Source organism: Harpia harpyja, chromosome 5 (genome assembly GCF_026419915.1).
Source record: "Harpia harpyja isolate bHarHar1 chromosome 5, bHarHar1 primary haplotype, whole genome shotgun sequence".
NCBI classification, from domain to species: domain Eukaryota; kingdom Metazoa; phylum Chordata; class Aves; order Accipitriformes; family Accipitridae; genus Harpia; species Harpia harpyja.
Window position 1 is genome coordinate 66,684,197 of NC_068944.1, and position 18,891 is coordinate 66,703,087.

An 18,891-nucleotide genomic window follows, 5' to 3' on the forward strand; every position below is an offset into this window, starting at 1 on the left:
GGTAGTGGTGGCCTTGCAGATCCTGCTCAGGAAAGTCTCCTCCTGACACTGGAGAAAGGGGTACCTTGGTCAACCTTTGCTAGAAGTGCTTTCACCGATAGCACCACTGGGCACGACAATTGCAAAGCACTTGGGATGGTACTAGGTATTGCTGTAGGTGGGCCAGGTGGTGGCCAGCACCTGATTAGAAAGGCAGCATCCCTTCTCCCCATAGCGTCTGCCCTGGGGCTGCATATCCCCTGCCCTGAAGCTGTGTGTGCTGCTGCCTCCCTATGACCGAGTGACTCTGCCGGCTCTTGTCTGCCTTGGTAAGGCTCAACACTGCTTTCTGATTTCAACCCTTTTTGCAAAGAGCCCCAAGAGCTTTGAGCAGAGTTTGCATCAAAGCCAACTGACCACAAGATGGAAGTCTATCAGAAACCAGGCTTTGTATTTACTGCCCAGCAAACCCAAATTCCTTAAATTATGGGCACGAGGTAAGGAGTTTGTGAAAGGAAGGAGCACAGGGTTGCAGCCAGAGCAGAGCTGGCCATAGCCCTTGGCATCTCCAAGGACTTGGGGGGTGATGTGAGGGCTCGCCAAGGACCAGTGGAAGGATGCTGTGCTCAATGCTGCTGGGACTGTGCCTCTTCTTTGCACTCCCCATTTCCTGCCTAGCTACAGCTGTGCAAGGTACTACTTGGTCCCTGCATGAATGCTGAGAAAATCACTAGTTATATGATATGGGAATTAGAAAAATCTGTTTGCTTCCAAGCATAAACCAATGACTGTGGCAATGGTTTGCAAACATGGGGTTATGGCCCCAAGTCAGCTTTTTTTCCTCGGTTCTGGGTACAGTCACGAGCCTGGCAGGAATCCGTGTCAGCTAAAATGCATGGCAGCAACGGGCGTCTCCTGGAGTTTTGGAGCTGAGTGGGGTCACAACAGGAAGGAGTTTGGGAAGGCGGCACTGCGGGTTTAGGAATAAACATCTCCCCGGGGCAGACTTTCCATAATTGGCCATGACAAGGCTTCTTTCTCCAGAGAGCTGGAGCTGGCCTGTGAGGAAGCAGAATGAGTCACTGCTCTGGTCCAACTTGGCAAGTGCCGTGATTTAGCCCTGCTTTGCATGGAGAGGAGATGATGATATAGACTGAAAGACAGAGGAGAAACATAGCCAAAGGCTTCTGAGCTGGGAGATGAGTTTGGGTTCCCACTCATTTTTTGCAGGTTTACTCAGATCCTTAGAAGGAAACCCTGGCAAAAACTGCTGGTACAAAACCAATTCCCTTTATCAACAATGCAGAGGGAACAATGGGGACTCCTGAACATAAAGCTCATACAAACAATAACAACCATTTTATTTTGCATCGTTAAAACAGCAGTTGATACACAATTCTTCTTCCCAGCCCCCCACCTCGTTAACTATTTCTGTCGGTCTTCCACTCCCAGATACAGGCTTATGGGAGGGAATCTTAGCAGTTGGAGATGGTGTCCTGCAACATGGTGGTGACCATATGGCTGTGCAGCCTTCTGTGAAGGGGAGGGTTGAGTGTGGTTTCCTCATGCCACCCCGTACCCTCAGAAATATCCCACTTTCTTTCAAATATGAGGAAAAAGGGTTGTTGTTTCTGCCATCCTTTCTATGGATGATGGTCATCAGTGCTATCTTTAAAGATTGCTATCTCAGCAATCTTACCAAGCCTGGTGACCTGACAGCAGTTCACAGCCTGTTCAGTATCTGATGATTAATCCCCTCCCTTTAAAAATATGCACTTAGTGGCAGAACCCCACAAAAATATTGGTGGAGCCAGAGCTGCTTTGCCAAGTGGCAGACTTAGACTTGCTCTTCTTGGAAAGCTGGTTTCCTGTCACTGGCTTTCTCTCATCATTGTTTTCCAGTGGTTTGGAGAGAGGAGAAAGGGAAAAAAAAATTTTTCCTCACAAATACCTTTTCTCTTTTACATCCCCTTTCCTCCATGTGTCGCCTCTGCTATTCCAGATTTCAGGAATTCCATCAGCCAAAGGCCTTCCTAACTAACCCCACTGCTATCCCTGATGCAAAAGGAGAAGCAAGCTCCCTGCAAAACAAGATCCCTCAAAAAAGAAGATGCAGACAATCTTCATTTCCATCCCACATTCTCCTGCTCCTTTGGAGAGCAGGCAGATGGAACAATAATCTTCCCTGCACTGTGAAAGAGTGGCAGCTCAGAAAAGTAAAATCTGCATCTTGTCGCAATGTGAGAATTCAGATGAAAGCATCAGCCTTTTCCTAATTTCTAATTTGATGTTAGCAACATTAAAATTTTATTTCTTGTGAGATGACTGCCATAGCTAACGCAGGCAGCTGCTGCTGGGCTGGCTGCAAGACTAGAGCTTGGGGATTCCTATTCTAATTGCTCCCACCGCTCGAAATGGAAAGCTTGGTCAGCACCGAGCAGCAAAGGGCCATGGCATGCAACTGAGTTAGCATGCTAACAAATGCAGGTTACCCAGATCTTACTTTCCCTGGAGATAACAGCATTCCTATTCACCTTTCATTTTAAAGTCTGTACCAGGCCAAATCCTGCACCAGGTTCTTACCAAGTATCTTTTTCCTGTTATCTGCTGAGACTCTGGGTAAGGCCTCTGGGCTGGGCTTAGCAGCACCACGTGCAATACTGGTCAGCTGAACACAGCATGAGCACAAAGCTCATGACCTTTCTGGCAGAGCGTTTGGGGAATGTCTAATGCCGCTGGTGCCTTCAAGGTCAAGAGTTTGTGGGACCGCACGAGGATTCCCCATGTGCTCTCTGCAGAGCAAGGTGGGTCCTTTCTGGGAAGGAAAGCACAAAACGTCCTGGGAAGTACCGAAGGTCATTTAGAGAAGGTTAGAACAAGGGACACACTGGAGTGTAAGGCACCCATGGTCAAAGAGTTTGTGTGGCAGTTTTCCCCTTGGTGTCCATGTGTCAGTCTCTGGATCATAGCAGTCCAGGGAATCCAAGTCCTCAATGACATTGTCCACGGTGAGACATCGTCCTCCTGTGACATACAGCTTGTTCTTGATGACAGTGGCCCCGTGATGCATTCGTCTGTCCCTCATGTCTGCACATTTAACAAACTTGTTGCCTTTTGTATCATAAGCAATTATTCTCCGGGTGTACCCTAAATGCAAAGCCAAAGGTGGAAGAGACAGATGGGAATTAGAGCTTATGGCCAGCAGAAGGAATAATACATTTCCTGCTAGTCTTCAATAAAACCTATTATACTGGTACATAATTTGGCAGAATTAAGATATCTAAGCTGGGAAGTGATGATGGGTCACAAGAATGCCTGCCTGTCTATCTTCCCTTCCTGTTTGTCCTCACCCTGTCTCATAGCACCTTGGCAGCCAAGGCTCAACGAGCACCACAAAACCCATCAGATCAGGCAAGCAACCTGTCAAACACAGTTGGAGCTTGCGGTTTTCTGCATGTGCCTTCAAACATCCCAAAGTATTTCTTTTCACCCAACAGGGTCCTGGAGTTTCACTTGGAAATACAGAAACCAATGCCACACAGGAAGGGAGCAACAATGCCTTGTTGGCTTGAAGTCATAGCTGTCTACTGAATGGAGCTGGCTACTCAACAGCACAGTGCCACCGGTGCTTGCCCCACTCCCAAAGCCCTCGGCGCTGCGTCTGTGCTGGCCACCATGCCAGTGACCCAATGGACAGCTCTTCCACTGAGGGGTGATGTAACCTTACATCTGCTGAGAGGTAAGGGCTGGTACCAGGGCCATTGCCCTGGAGCAATGGAGGTTTGGAAGCTTGGTACCCAGCAGTACCTTGCCCATGTATCTCTGTAGATAATCAAGAGTGCCCATGGCAAACAAAGTGCTTTGGGCCACGTTTTGCAGGCCTCGAAGCCACTTTCCCTAACAAAAATCAAGGCCTGTCTTGCTTAGGCCAACCCACTCCCCTTTGCTATGATGTGTCCAGTCATGCAAAAAGGACCTGAAATGTGGTGAAAGCTATTTTTAAGAGAAAATATTATTTTTGTAGGTTTTACTGTTGTTGATAAACTAAAAGTATTTGGCCAATATTTTGGCATGGAAGCTGATAAATAAAACCTGACCATGATGAATCTCTCTACTTTCAAGCAAAATGAAAGATGTTTAAAGCTAATATGAATTTCTGTGGCTTTTGTTAGATAAGTAAAAAATAGATTGAGAACTTAAGCTCAGCAGCAGCAGACTTGGGTCGATACAGGCCCTTCAGATTAATGCATTTGAAGATAAGAGAGTTGAAAATACTGTATTTTGGGCACTGTGGTCTGAGGTCAGGGTAATCTGCCACACAGGAGCCTGATAGTCTTGGACCTTTTGACTCATCTCTCCCCTATTCTCACTGCAAAGGGTAGCAGTGGCCTCCAGCTGAGAGATGACACCACGTTTGAGTCCTGTGTGATTTGGGTTCAGTCCCCTGCTCTGCTAAAGCTTCCTTATGTTTCATTTTCACTTAAATAATCTAACACGTGCTTCCTCATGCCAGCCTGTAATCAGGTGAGCTGCATTAAGGACTGTAGAGTGCCCAACTACCAATGACACGTTATCCATCAAAGTGCCATGGGCAGAGGTTGAAAAAGACACTGAGAAGTTTCCCCTCTCCGAGTGTTTCATGCCCCTCTCAGGACATTTGACAGTTATGCCCAGGAGGCAGCTACAGGACCAATCGACCCCTCATAGCCCTGTAGCCCACCCATCCCTACAAGCTGTCCATGGCCTTGTGGTAACTGCGTTCTCCACCCTTCCAAGAAAAGCAGTCAGGGAATGCCAGACTGTGAGTCAGCAGGGGAGGACCCCCATGCCTTTGGCTTCCTCCCTTCTTCTCCAGAGCACTAGCTTGCATTGGCTTTTCCCCAGTTTCCCCCCACCCAGGTCCTGCTACTTGGAGTAAGAAGGTGCCTCGTGGAGAACTCGTCCCAACTTCCATGGCCATGAGACCCCATGAGAGATGTGTATGGAGGGTGGACACACTCCTCCTCTCCTTCCCAAGCTCCATGTGCTTTTTGAGGGAGCATCCCAAGCAGGAAGGCTGCGAAATCCTGTAGGAGCTGGGCAGGGGGAGGCGGGCAGGGAGGGTGAAACAGAGCCCTTACCACCTACGATGATAATCTGGTCTCCAATCACGACAGCTGGTGCACAGACATTCTTCACCACTCTGGTCTCCATACGAAACCACGTATTCCTGGACACATGGTAAACCTGACAAATAAAGATCCACACGCAGCTGTTTATGTTGCTTTTTAACTGGCAATTGTAATTACAGAGGAACTTATGGTCTTTATTTTGTCCTAACAAATACAATCCTCTGGCTTGAACTGCTGGAAATCTGAGAATTTATCCACTTTTTTTCCTAATATGTCCCCTTGGACAGCGTTCTACTTCTCCAGGCTTGTCTGCTCAGGAGATGCTAGCACACGCGCTAAGGCAGAGTGCATCATCTGCCATATGCAAGCTTCTTGGCTGTAAATCTTTGCATGGCCATTAAATCACTGTAACTCTTGGACAATGCTCTCCCAAAGTGCAAGCCATTTCATTTCATTTTCCAGTTATTCTGTGTATTCCTGCCTTAGCCTTCACAATTTCCTGGGCAAACAAACCTCAACTTCACCTAGCTCTGCTGGCAGCCACCGTGTTTGCCCAGCTGCTATATTTGTGCTGGTGGCTGGTATGCACTCAGATTGGCAAATGGACTTGTTAATGGGACTTAGAGTGGTATCCAAGTCATCAATTTATGGGAGAAAAAGAGCTGTTGCCACATGATGATCATTCAGCCATCTGTATCCGGGCGACACAAACTTTTATGTCACGTCATCTGCTTCTTAATATAGCAAATATCGCCAGGACATCTCCCCACTAACTGATAAATACATTTCCTTCCCCCTGATAATCAAGTAGCATTATCACCGTAAAGAAGTATTGCTCACATGCTGGCTGCTATCTTAGCCTTTAATGATCCTTCTTAGTTAAAACACCTAAACCAGTGAAAAACACTCATAGGGAAAGTAACACTATGATGTTGCTAAAGCATCAAATCAGATAAGAAAGGATTTCATGTATTTTTTCCTTCTAATAGAGTGTAATTGCTGAAAGCAGGCAGAAAGCCAGCAACATGTGGCAGGAGCCACATTTTTAACACAACTGTTTATACGAAATAACTGTCAGTTTAAGTCCTGGCCCTTTGATGAGTGAGAATCTAATCGCTCTAATTATCGTGAATCTTTGCTTTTGCTGCGAGCGAGCAGGTGCGCGGCTGAGACCCAGCTTGGCTGCCAAGTGGAAAGCACTGATTTCGGTGAGATTGGCTACGAGGATGAAGCCAGGCAGGGGGGTCAGCTGCTGCCTGCCATAGCATCACCTGCAGCAGCCCTGGCCCCAGTGCCCACCAGTGGCAGAGCTGACTGACACCCAAAGAAGTACCTCGGGGCTTGTGCCTGAAAAACACTCCAAGGGGAAAATGAAAGAGTTGCAATGCTCCTTGCAGACAAGACTTCCCTGAAGCCATGTGTCAACTCATCTTGCCTCTCGCTGCAACTCACAATAAAGTTTTTTGGGGGGGGGGGCTGATTTCCTCAGGAGGGTGGTGAACTGCTGAATACCTTAGATGAAACTGCCTATAACAAGCAGGACTGACCATTACCTGGATCAGCCGGACAGGGTTTTGCATAATGTCTTCTCCCCCAAAGAGGTAGACCCTCTGATCTTTGGCAGCAACAGCAGGGTGAAGGACGGCAACAGGCATGTTTGCCATGCTCTCGCAGGTGTTGTAGACGCTATCATATCTTTCCACAGAATTCAGGATTTCCTGATTTTCACCAATTCCACCGAATGATAAAATGTAATTTTTATATGCCAAGCTTCTGTGGGAGTAACGTGGAACTAACATGTGCTCAACCAACCTCCACTGATTGAGTTTGAGGGAGTAAATGTAAATATTATCACTGACTGGGCTTTTCTTATTGCTAACAGGCATCCCTCCCAGAACATAAATATTGCTGTGTAAGCTCACTGCAGAGGCTTTGTACAGGCGCACGGGAAGTTTGGCCAGGCTTAGCCATTGGTTTGTCTTGTCATCATAGAGCAAGACGTCTCTCGTCGTCTGCTGGCTGTCCTTCCTGCCACCAATGACTATGAGGAACTCTTGGTTGGAGTACCTGCGAGGAACATGCTGCATGGGCTTGATGTCAGGAGTGTTGGTGCTGTACAAGGAAAACATATGTCTCCGGGCTGACTCAAGTATGCTCCTGCAAGTGGGTGAGGACTGAACGAGGGAGTCATTGGCAATGAAGTGGAAGAGGAAAGTTGGATGGACGTACTGAAGCCGGACCTTCTTGAACAACTCTTGGATGTAGCCCTGTCTTGCCTGGAGGTCATGCCGGATCCAGACCATCAGTGCCTCAAAGACCTGCTCCTCCTCCCCACAGAGCTCATCGTCCCCAAGGTAATCGATGAGCTCCAAGGGACAAAGGTCCTTCAGGTCGTCAGAAGAGGCCACCTCAGGAAAGCATTTCAAAGCCATAGCCTTGGCTTTCTTATTCAGGCTTTGGCAGTTCAAGACTTTTGCCAGTCTAATCATGCTCAGACAGTTGTCAGGAGTCAGCTTGTCTTGGAGGTAGGCAGAGCAGGCCTCAAACAGCTTAGCGTACTGCAGCATGGAGGCCGTCTCCAACAGGCACAGGACATTCTCAGCAGATATAAGAATCTCCCCTGTGTAAACGTAAAGGATAATCTGATCCAAAATCTCGGCGTCGATGCCCTTCAGGATGACTTTAGCCTGGCGACTCTCTCTGAAGTCGTTACAGAACATCGCCTTGAAGTATGGACTGCTGGAAGCCAGCACGTTTCGGTGGCAGGGGATTTCGAAGCCCCTGGAGCAGAGGGTAACATCAGTCAGCATCCCGCTCTGCCGCAGAGCATTCAGCTGCCTCAGCAGTTCGGAGGAGAAGTCCTGGTCTTTGAAGAGAAACTCCTCAGCAGATCCCTCCTCCATAGCAAAATAGGAGAGAGATGAATTCTGGACTTGGCAGAAAATACCAAATTCTTAGCAGCTTTTATTGAAATATCCAGCTCCAAGGGAACAAATCAGGACTTTGATGTTGCTCTAAATATCCGTTCACTGTTAACGCATAAAAATGGAACATGGGTTAAGCACAGTGGGAAAATAATAAAGAAGCTAAAAGGTCGCTAAGACCCTTTAAAATTTTCATAAAGTTATCAGATAGGTTGCAGCTCTGAGGTCAGCACTGCCTGTGTCCCTGGCAAGAAGCAAAAGCACTGAAGTTATCTCACTGATTTGGGATGAAAGCTGGACAGCTGAAGCAATTGGTTTGTTCATTTTAATCACGTTGAATAAATGCGCTTAGACATTTATTCACTATTTTAAAGTATTAGCAGTTTAGTAGCTTGCGCCTCTTTCCCCTAGAGTTAGTCACTCCCAAAGAATGTAAATCTGGCGGAGCTGAACTCTGCAGCAGGGCAAACGAAACCCTAGAGACTGGGAATCTGCATTAAAATGGTTATTTATTAACTCTGCTTAGCTGTGGTTTTTTTATGTTAATCAGACACACAATGACTAAATTAAGTGCCAGGCAGAACAATATGATGAGTATCTATTGGCATGGCTAACCGCTCAACCTGCAGTGAAACGGTAGGGTAGAAACGTTTACCTTCTGTTGTCCTTCACTGCATGCACTTACTCTCTGTCGTTTATTCTCTGCTGAGATTTTCCACAGCTAGAGCCTGGATAAAAACCTATAAACCCACAGGACGTTTCTTTCAGTAGGTAAGTGATTCATAGAGGGTGATTTCTGGACGTGTTTATTCTGAAGTCACTTTTGCCGCTTTCGGGAGCTGTGCGCAGGAGCGGCGAGGCGGTGGGGCATTGTATACATTCCAGTGCTAAGAATAGGAGCACACGGGCTTCTCACTGTTATCACATGTGACGCCGCCGCTGCCTTTTGCAATGACCTGGCCGGTACTGAGCATGCCCGAGTGGTGTTTTTCTGGCAAATGCTTACATATAATAAATAGACACGGAGAGGAAAGTTCACTTATAAAAGTCCTGGCCGCCTGTTTGGAAACAGCGGCAGGACCCTGTCCTAAAGTGCCTGGGAACTCTAGAAGCCTGTAAACAGTCTGCAATGCCTCGCGCTAGGTAATGCACCGTCACCCTAGTTTCATGGAGAAAGAGGGAGAGAGAAGGGCTTCCAGGGACCCCGGTGGGATGGACCGTGTCTCCACCTTATGGAGAGATCTGGGGAGTGTCAGCCCGTTGCAATCCGGTGGGAGATGCTGATGCACCAGGACTCCTGTGCCCAGGGCTGCCCCAAGGTGGGCAGGGAGAGCCCAGCTATCTCTGCCAAGCGGAGAGTGAAGTTCAGTCTTGGAGCAGCTTATCTTTATGATGCTGCTTGATATTTGACATAGAAAATATCAGGTTGTGGCCTTTTGTGTAAGGATCTCGGCTCTCTGAAACCCTTAGCAAAGAACTTCTCAAGCAGGTGGCTTGAGGAGGCTCGGTGTTATGGGTAGGAGGACTGGAGCGGGTTGCTGAAGTGAGTGCAGGAAGCTGGAAACCAGGGTCCCAGGATGGCACTTATGTCCCCAGGGCAGACATCTCGATAGGGTCCCTAACTGCAGATGCCTGCACACGGACAAGGTGTCTGAGCTCCTTTTGCAGCCAGTGAGGTCTAGTCAATACAACCAAGTCTGCTGAGTTATTCAGGTCACCGGTAAGTACCACCTATATTTGGGCAGGTGAACAGTCCTCCAGGCACTGCTAGGTCTCCACAGGTTCTCAGCTGCCTCAATCACATGTAGGTGTCCGTATTTCACACTCCCACGTAGCTATCTGTGATGATGAGCCTAAATCCATCCCCAGGGCTGGGATCAGTCAAGTGCCTTGTGCCAGCGGAGGATCCTCCACAACCCCAGCTGGTCCCCGGCTGGGGTCCCCAGCAGGTCCAGTGTGATGTGTCCCAGCTCTGTGCTAATTTCCTGGGTTTTTCAAGAAAAATGGCATTGGCTGCCCATGCCTGGATAACTGGATTGGGCCCCCTCATCTGTGCTGAAGTTCCTCCCTTTTTTCTGGGATGGGACTGAATCCAAAATGCCATTTCTAAGCATCACTACCACAGGGAAACACAAAGGTTAAAGCAAAACTCCTTCTCATTTTCAAAGCCAAGGCTCACGGGTGAGTCATGTCTGCGTCTAGTCACAGCGAGGCAGATGAGCGAAAATCGTTGGGAGCCGCAGAGCACTTATGTCAACTCCCGTGCCGCGCTGGTGTTTGTAGTCCTCCATATGTTCCTGTCCCCGCGTCCGCAGCCCAGCAGACTGCAGGGATGGGGGCAGCCTGTTCCTCTAAAAACAGCAGCTTTGCATCACGGGTCGTGCCGTATGTGGCCTTTCCCAGAGACTTTTCAATGCAGCATAACAACGTAGTGAAACGCCTGAAGGCTAGTCAAAACCCTGAAGGCCCAGACCCATGTTAAAGACAGGGTGGAGCTTTTTGGAGGCTATGGCATCTTCCCTTCCTGTACAATCTGTGCGTGTGTGGGCACATGTATGTGTGAACGGCCAGGCGAGGTGAGGGAGGGGAAGGGCAGGAGCTACTGTACTTGACTCCTGCAGATAAGTCACTTTGAGAGTAAACATGGCAATGTGCAGCCTTTTCCCTCTCCTTGAGTAAAGAGATGACCTGGAGGATGATGTTGGGGTGCTGGGAAAAATGCGCCCTCCCCTCCCTACTCCCCGCCGCTGCTGCCTCACCAGCTGGCCGTGATCTTGCTATAAATATTTAGAGTGGCATTAAAAACCCAAAGGAGAATTTCTCTCTCCTCGTCCAGAGAACATTAGCTACCCAAACAAAACGCCCTCTCGCTTTCTGCCTTGCTCTGTATGTATATGTTCTCGTTGTGGTCCGTTTTGATGATTGATTTAGCTTTATATCTCTGTTCTGGCTCTAACTCTTTGCTGCCTGTTTAGTTCTGCCTCTTCCTGGCAGTGGCTGTGGATTATTTTTTTAACGTTTAAAGAAACAAATGATGCTATCTGACTTCACTAATGACACTGTTTCATGGGGTTGGGGAAGGGTAGGTGGGATGTTCTTCTGCTTTAGATACTGATAAATGTGGCATTTATTTAGAAGATCCCAGGCTCGAGGGCTTTGCACAGTTATGCAAAGTTCTGCTAACCCAGAGTACAGCGTGTGCTGTTTAAATAGCTTATTGCTCTCGGGGGGGTTGCTGCTCCCTGCTGAGTCCCCACACAGGTCCCTGCCAATTTGGGGCCAAGGATCCCAAGCAATGAAACTCCTGCTGCCTGCTTTACAACTCTCTCTTCTTTCTTTCCCAGGGATTATGGTTTCAGACACATCTCCAACCAACTGGGCACATCAGCACTGCTTCGTTAGGATTTCCTTTATAAATAAACTAGAAATCATTTTTCATGGCATATCCTAGAACAGTATGTGCTATACAGCCCCTACTGCTGCAGCATGACCCCCGGTAAGAGTGAAGAGCTGTTTCTTCTGTGGGACAGTGTAACTTGTCTGAGAAAGTCTGTTTCTGAATGAGTCCTTGAGGCAGGTTTCCTAGGTTGGCATGCTATTGACCGAACCAGGCCTGAACAGTCTTTTTCAGGAGGACGGGATACTGCATTTACCATGGGAGTGGGATGTTGCACGGATAATGGGCTGGTCTGAACACCATGTGCAAGTGGGAAAGTGGGCTTGTTTGCAGGTTATGTATGTGACCCAGCAGCACTGTGGGACGTGATGCTGCAGGTCCCCCATAGCCAGCCCTTGAGGGAGGCTGGAGCCATTGGGGGCTGTTAAAAACAGTGACCCTCTGCAACTGCTGCTGTATGAACTCCATCAAAGGCCAGTTCCTAGAAAATGGAAATGTCTACCAAAGAACGACCACTTCGCTGCAATGCTGTATACTCATCCTGCTCTCTCTCCTTAAATGTTTGGGATTACTCAGTTTTGGAATTATGATGGTTGAACCTTTGATCTGACCCAGAGGAACTCTTCTTATGTTTTAATGTAATGGGATGATGAAATGTCTATTATCATGCACCAAGCAACAGAGCGGAAAAAAGCTGTAATCTAATCGGCCAGCAGACAGGTGCACAGAGAAGATTGGTGATGTCAGACAACTTCTAAAACTCATACACTGATCCTATTACAATTCAGGTGAAAATGAACAAATATGGATAAGGAAAAAGGACTGTTCAAGGCAGAGACTTCACTGAGCTTATTGAGTGTTACGTGCGCTGCCTCGATGACTACCAGCCCCCCCAGTTATCAAGACACAGATCATCCCTTTCCCCAAATCTGCAGTCTAAATGTGCAGGGGGACAAGAAAAAAATATTCCTTATTATGGTCTTTATAAAACTGGGAGAGGGAACAAAACCGAGGATTAACATTCCTCATTGTAAAAAGATACAATTACAGGGATCATAATTAATCAGATGCCATGAGTTGGAGAGGATGGGAGGATGCCCCAAGCAGAGTGGTGCCTGGCTGGAGTGACAGCCTTCAGCCCAGGCTGGGAGAGCAGCCAGCATTGCCTGGGATGCTGTGTGCCCTGGCAGTGTGGAGCTTCGTCGGTGGGCCCTGACTAGGGTGAGATGCAGACCTGACACCATTTTGCTTATTATAAGCTGGAAGGGAGAGAAATGCGTGAGCAGAAAGGAAGATTAATGTGTCGGGGAATTATTAGATTTATGTATCGCATATTTACACATGCATGTAAATGTATATAATGAATACGTGCATTGAAAGAGCAAAGATATGTCTATACTAACAAATTACTATCAAGAGAGAGCACGGATAGGGACATTTCTACTCAACATGTATGTCTGTATCTCACCCCGCTGATAACACCACCAGGAGACCTAACTCCACATGTGATGTCTGGGCCAGACTTGTAAAGGAAATGCTTCCCCACACCCAGCACCCGGTTTTGGACTCATTCTAACACTCCCCACTGAAGCAGCCTCCCCAAGTCCTGTCCATGCTTAGCCGGAGCCCAGTGTGGATTTACTGTTTGCTTCACTGGATGGGGAAAACAGCCCTTTGACCCTACCTTCTAGCTCTCTGGTTGACATCTGAAGTTCACTGAAGGCAATGAAACTCCCCAAGCTAGCAAGTAGCGGAGAAGACATTGGAAAGTGAACAGAATACAGTGTGAATATGGGGAATTGATGGACGTAAGTGACAATAAGATGAAGTCCTTTGTGTTACTTCAGGCAACAGAAATACAGTGACTATTCCACACAGCACTGCCGGGTGTCGTCTCCTGCTTACAAACTACCTAATTCTCTCAGAGTCATGGGAAGATTGGGTTGGGGAGCCCCTGGGAGCTCACATAGTGCAACCTCCTGCTCACAGCAGGGCTAACCTCAGAGTTAGATCAGGTTGCTCAGGGACTTGTCCAGTTGAATTTTTGAAATCTTGAAAGATGGAGATTTCACGACTTCTCTGGACAACCTGCTCCAGTCCTGAACCACTCTCCTGGGGAAGATTTTTTTCTGTATGTCTGATAGGAGTTTCCTTTTTTGCAAATTGAGAATGTTGCCTCTTGCCCTCAGAGAAGTCGGCTAACGTCCTTCTGCTGCTACTAGTTGTCAACTATCTGGTCTTCTTCCTATTCTTTAAGTCCAGATACCCTTATGACCCACTCCTCTGTAACTGTTGCATTACTCATTTTCTATTTAGCTGCTCAGCAAACATGATTTCCCTGAGTGTCCTATCACCACAGTTGTCATTCACATTGGTATGATACTTAATTCTGAACTAAGGCTTAGTTTAAGAGTTGATTGAATCTGGGTTTGGTTCTGATTTTGTAGGCAAGGTTACAGATTACATCTGTAGACACTGGTCTTGAAACCTGAACTTGAATTTTGAACTCCTGACCTAAACTTTTGTTATAGAGGTATAGGGACAAGTTTTAGTCTAACAGCATTGGAGACACAGAGCAACTTCACAAGTGTCACTGCCATCACAGTATGTATTGTGTACAGATAGAGAGATATAGCATTTAATTCAATAATGACTTTGGCCCAGTATGTGTGGGTGTGAAGATGTGTGGGCTCCTGGCTTGGTTTCAGGCCAATCTCTAATTAAAGAGTGAAAGATTAAGATGAAAGCAATTGTACTCTTCCTTCTTTAGTCAGAATGACCTACTACCGTTAATTAAAACAGTCTTCAGGCAAAAATAAATTTGGCTGCCAAAGTTATGCGCTTCACATTAAATAAGGACATAGCTGGGTTTAAAGTGTGCTGAGCTTTGAGAGATTTCACAGAAACCACTCATATAGCTTTGGGCACTCTTGTTGGAATATATTAAAACAAATCCTTTGCCTAAACCAGCTCCTTCATGTGCATTTCAGACACCCACTGGCTTTTTCTTCAAACTACATCATTTGAGAATGGGTACCTGCCAGCTTGTCTTGGACTGAACATACAGTGTGACCTCTGGAGGATAAAATATCACCAGGAACACTAGACACCTAAGTAGATTATTCATCTATCCTTTCTATAGTCTCTGGTTACAAGAGCCCCATGGCAACAGCAACAAAAAGATATGCAGATCCTGCACTGCTCTGCTCTTTCTGGGTCTGAACATTAAAATGCCTTTGATAAAGGCAAATCTGGAATCAGATGGTTCATTTCAGGTTCAGGATCTGCCCCTGGTATTTTTACGTTGCTAGAAATGTTGCCAAAGGAGGATCAGGCCTCTAAAATGCCGGAACATCCTGTTACACCTATGTGACACACAGTTCGTCGTTCTTAAAAGCCTTCCCTCTTTCCCATCTCCCATTTATTTTGCCCCATCTTTACAGACTGTAACTAGACAGCCAGGTACTACTGCTGTGACATAGATACAAGCAGGGAGAACCAGGTCCAGTGCTTCAGAAGTAGTATATTCAAAGGGAATTAGATGCCATTAGCCGTCATACCTCAGCGGATCTAGGTCTGAAAGACCCTTCCCCTTGCAGAGCAGTACACTCAGAAGGGGGAAGGAACCAGACACAGAGAAACACTTACAAGCCCATCTCCTTGACCCAGACTCTTCTCTCTCTCTCTTCTCATTTGTCGGGCCCTGTGATGTTGTTTTTCATCTACATCTTCTCTCATATGATAATAGGATTTTATGGTAATTCAGGGAGGAGGGGACCTCCGGTGGTCTCTAGTTCAACCTTCTGCCCAAAGCAGGGTGAGCCATGAGATCAGACCAGGTTGCTCAGGGTTTTAGTCAGATGTTGGAAACCTCCAAGGATGGAGACCATGCAGCTCTCCCAAGGCCCATGTCTGCCCCTGTGGGAACAGCATTTCCCTGCCTGACAGATCCACCTCAGGAAGCCCCATCCCTTCCCCAGCTATGCTCCTGCACCGTATCCCAGGAGGTGGTGCCGATGGGGACTGCAAATCCTCCTCCAACTTAGGAGCTGACTATGCTGAGAGGGCAACTCGCAGGCAGGGAAATCATTGTGACCTTCCCTGTTGATAGCAGGATTTTAATCAGGGCCTGACTTAAATCATTAATTCACAGCCCTCAGGTTGTTTAAAGAGCTGTGATAAAGGGCTGAGAAGAAATTACTCTCCATTTTCTCTTGGCAGGATTGTAACGGCATGACATGGCACTCGTCAAATTGGGGAAAGAACAGGGATAATCTTCAGAATGAGAGAAAGACAGAAAATCTACCCAGAAGAAACAATGACAGAAGATTCCTCTACATATGCAAACACAAAGAGGTCAATTTAGATTTAGTTTTTTTAACATGTCTTTATTGCTTAAGGACATTTGGCGAGATAGCCATAACATAAACCTCACGTCCAGCATTACTTGGCAACACATTTCCCAGCTGGAAAGAAAATAAATTGGATTTTTTTCTTTGTGCTAATGCCACATTTTTTGGATGCTATTTTGGAAACTAATCAAGAGGTGGCTGCTCAGCATGCCTCTTCATTCTTGATGGCTTTTTAGTGCAAAAGAGCCAGCAGCAACTTTCTGAAGTCCCCAGAGGTATCAGATCGGACAGCTTCAGCTAACGACTTCTTGTACATTTGCTGGAACTTCTCCTTTATTGCTGGCAGGTCACTCTGAGGAGACACCAAAAGGCTCTTTAGAAGAGTGGGACATGCTTTCAGTAATATGCCCTGCTCTTACCAGGACCCCTGGGGTCTGATCCAAGGTCCACTGCACCCAGTGGGAGGAGGAGAGGAGAAAGCAGGAGGTCTAAAAATCTTGGAGGACTTTCAGCTTAACATTGGGATTTGAGGTAAGCCCGTGTCAGACGGTGTGGTGATGGGATGCTAGCTGTGAAGAGGGGTACGGGCCTGTGTGGAGAGCCGTGCCGGGGCAGCCAGGGGCATCTCTGCCCTGCACTTAGCCGTGCTGTGCGGGCACAGCCTTGGTACCAGACAAACTTGCACACGTCGCTGAGAGCTCCTGAGGCCACTCCATGGTGGCAAGCAGGGAAAGAGGCACCTCCAGGAGTATGGCTAAAAGAGGGTTTTGTTCCACTCACAGAAGTAATATTCTGGTTACTACAAGGGGAGAATTTAATGCCTTGTCTTGAGGTTTCCTGTGAAAAGGCATCCACTGCATGGGTCTGATCTTTAGCACTGTGGGTTTTAAATGTTATCATGATTGGACTGTGTCTTAACAGAGAGACTACCCTGAAGCCTAATTTCTCACACTGCCGATCATTGAGAAATATGCACTCCTCGTCCCTGTGAATGACTCCTCCTCTATGTCAAGACTGAAACAGCCCTGGGATTACAACCTACACAGCTTACAAGGAAAGAAGACTTAAAGACTGTGTTTAAGATCTCAAATGTCTTGTGCAGTTTTGTGCTTTTTAAAATGACAATTATCTCCTTTGGCTCTTCATTTTTCTGCCCTCCTCCCCATCTGTTTTTCCCAGCTGGAATCAGAGAGAATTGGCAACATATGTTTATAAGCAATTCTCAGTTTGGGAACTGCTGCTTTATCATTACTTAACCATGAATTTACTTCTACACATCCTATTAGGGCCAGACCTCCCCATGGGTTAGTTTTAACCAGGTACAGTTGACTCACTTGAAACTGCTGGCATGCTTTCTGGTTTAGTTCTTTTGAAAACAGAAATAGATGCGATATCAAAATTAGAGTTGCCTGGGTACAAAAGCAGAGTGTGACCACTGATGTCATTGGGCTGAAATGGGTTGACTGAGCACATGATCTGCCAGGACTCACTCCATACCCTCTACATTTGTATTTCTCCCAGAGCTGATGTGAGGTATTACAGGTTGCAGGGTACCCTACCTCAGCCCTGGTCACAAGGATGCGAATCAAGGTCTCTTCATCAGTCCCAGCTCCTTTCATCGACTGGTGCAGAAGTGTAGCGAAGTAACCTGGGCAGTCTTTGGCACAGCTGACTAGAGAAAACAGTAAGAGTCTTCATTACACTTGTATATTTACACTTTGCGATACATCTTCAAGGAGAAGGAAATAAATATGGAAGAGATAAAGGAAACTCTCTAGGGTTTATGCTCAGACATATGAGCTGGTAGGGCTTTCATTCTGTGACTGGTCCCCTATCAGTATGCAAGGAGAAGTCTTGGAGTCTGAACGGGGGCATACATTTCTCCATGGGGAAAACGTGTTACACAGTGAGATGATAGCACCGAGTACTCTGCCATTCCACAGTGAAAATGAAATGAATGAGAACAAGCTTTTGCCCCTCTTGAGTTCCTCTTGCCCTTCATTCTTGGCGTAGCTGCTCACTCTGCAGCTCACAGGAGCAAGATTTGGGAGACCCCAGATCCAGATGGATAACAACAATACCAGAGCCAGGGCCCAGGCTTAAATACCAGTCACAGTCATCCCCAGCGCTAGATTGCTGTCGAGGACCCTGTACATTTTTGTGGTGGCTGGGTAGCACAGTTCCGAAGTTACCAACAGCCATGGCCTCGGGGGCAGCTTGGAGGTGGCTGCCCTGTGTTAGAGGGCAAATAATTTAGCTGTGTGGAGAGGAGCTGTGTCTAGCAAGTTTTATTTCTAAAACTAAGGGGTCCAAATCATTAGTGAAAACTGTCTCTTCTTTTCCTGGCAGATATGTCGGCTAAGTTTAGGACTATCTCAATGGCTGTTGCCACAAAACCCCAACAACCAATGTCAGATGATGGCAAGAACTAGAAAAGAAAGCTCTTGACACATTTATTTTTTACCAAGAGTGAGATAAGCCTTCTCCAGATCTCCAGATGTTTCACTTTTAATAGATTCTTCTATGTCCTTCCCACACACCTACGAGGACAACAAAAAGGAGCCATAAGAGCTGCTGTCTGTACACATCATCCCACTGCCATAAAACCAGCATCAGATTCAGGATCCAATGGCAAAAGGCCAATGCAGATCTTTTAGAGCCTTTACAAGGGAGTAATTCAAGGGCAAATGAAGTTCTTATCTGGCCTAAGTGCTCACAGATCCACTGGCACCAAAAGAAGAAGGTCTGTGCAGCCAGGTAAGGCACAATGGTTAAGAGATGGATAACCTACATCAAGCAGTTGCACGTATCTGAAGGCTTCTAGGACAAAGAAGATGCAGCTTCTTCTTGAGCGGCCCCTAGTCAGGAGAAACTGTTTGAGCTTCCTCTAACCCCTCTATCAAAGGCTCTGGATGGCTCCCACACAAATAAGATAATTTTTGGAGCTTTACCAGCTCTATGAAGTTTTGTTACTTATTGTCTTTGGCTTCCCAGGGAAAGTTTACAAGCACTGCAGTTGTTCCCTAGTTTTTGTATTATTCTGTAGAAAGGGGAAAACCAGACTGCCACTTCAAAACAGAGTTTATCCTGACTTTTGTGAACTTCATGAACTTCAAAGGATTTTACTT

General features: G+C 46.8%; 2 protein-coding genes across 4 annotated transcripts in view; both read right to left on the bottom strand.

The window, feature by feature from the left end:
• Positions 1-1,316: 1,316 nt before the first annotated feature.
• On the bottom strand, positions 1,317-8,882 carry KLHL38 (kelch like family member 38). Its single transcript, XM_052788479.1, has 4 exons — positions 8,670-8,882; positions 6,644-8,119; positions 5,100-5,205; positions 1,317-3,126 (listed from the first exon to the last, which is right to left on the bottom strand). Exons 2-4 carry the CDS (start codon positions 7,991-7,993, stop codon positions 2,840-2,842), a joined length of 1,743 nt encoding a protein of 580 aa, XP_052644439.1. The 5' UTR covers positions 7,994-8,119; positions 8,670-8,882; the 3' UTR covers positions 1,317-2,839.
• A 6,896-nt stretch (positions 8,883-15,778) lies between these two features.
• The window catches only part of ANXA13 (annexin A13), a 28,993-nt gene continuing 25,880 nt past the window's right edge, over positions 15,779-18,891 (bottom strand). For all 3 annotated transcript variants that reach the window (XM_052788578.1, XM_052788579.1, XM_052788580.1), the window contains 3 exons: positions 18,228-18,303; positions 17,323-17,435; positions 15,779-16,115 (listed from right to left, as the gene is read on the bottom strand). In XM_052788578.1, coding sequence (XP_052644538.1) covers positions 15,996-16,115; positions 17,323-17,435; positions 18,228-18,303 — 309 coding nt within the window. In that variant the 3' untranslated portion in view covers positions 15,779-15,995. The remainder of the gene's footprint in view (positions 16,116-17,322; positions 17,436-18,227; positions 18,304-18,891) is intronic.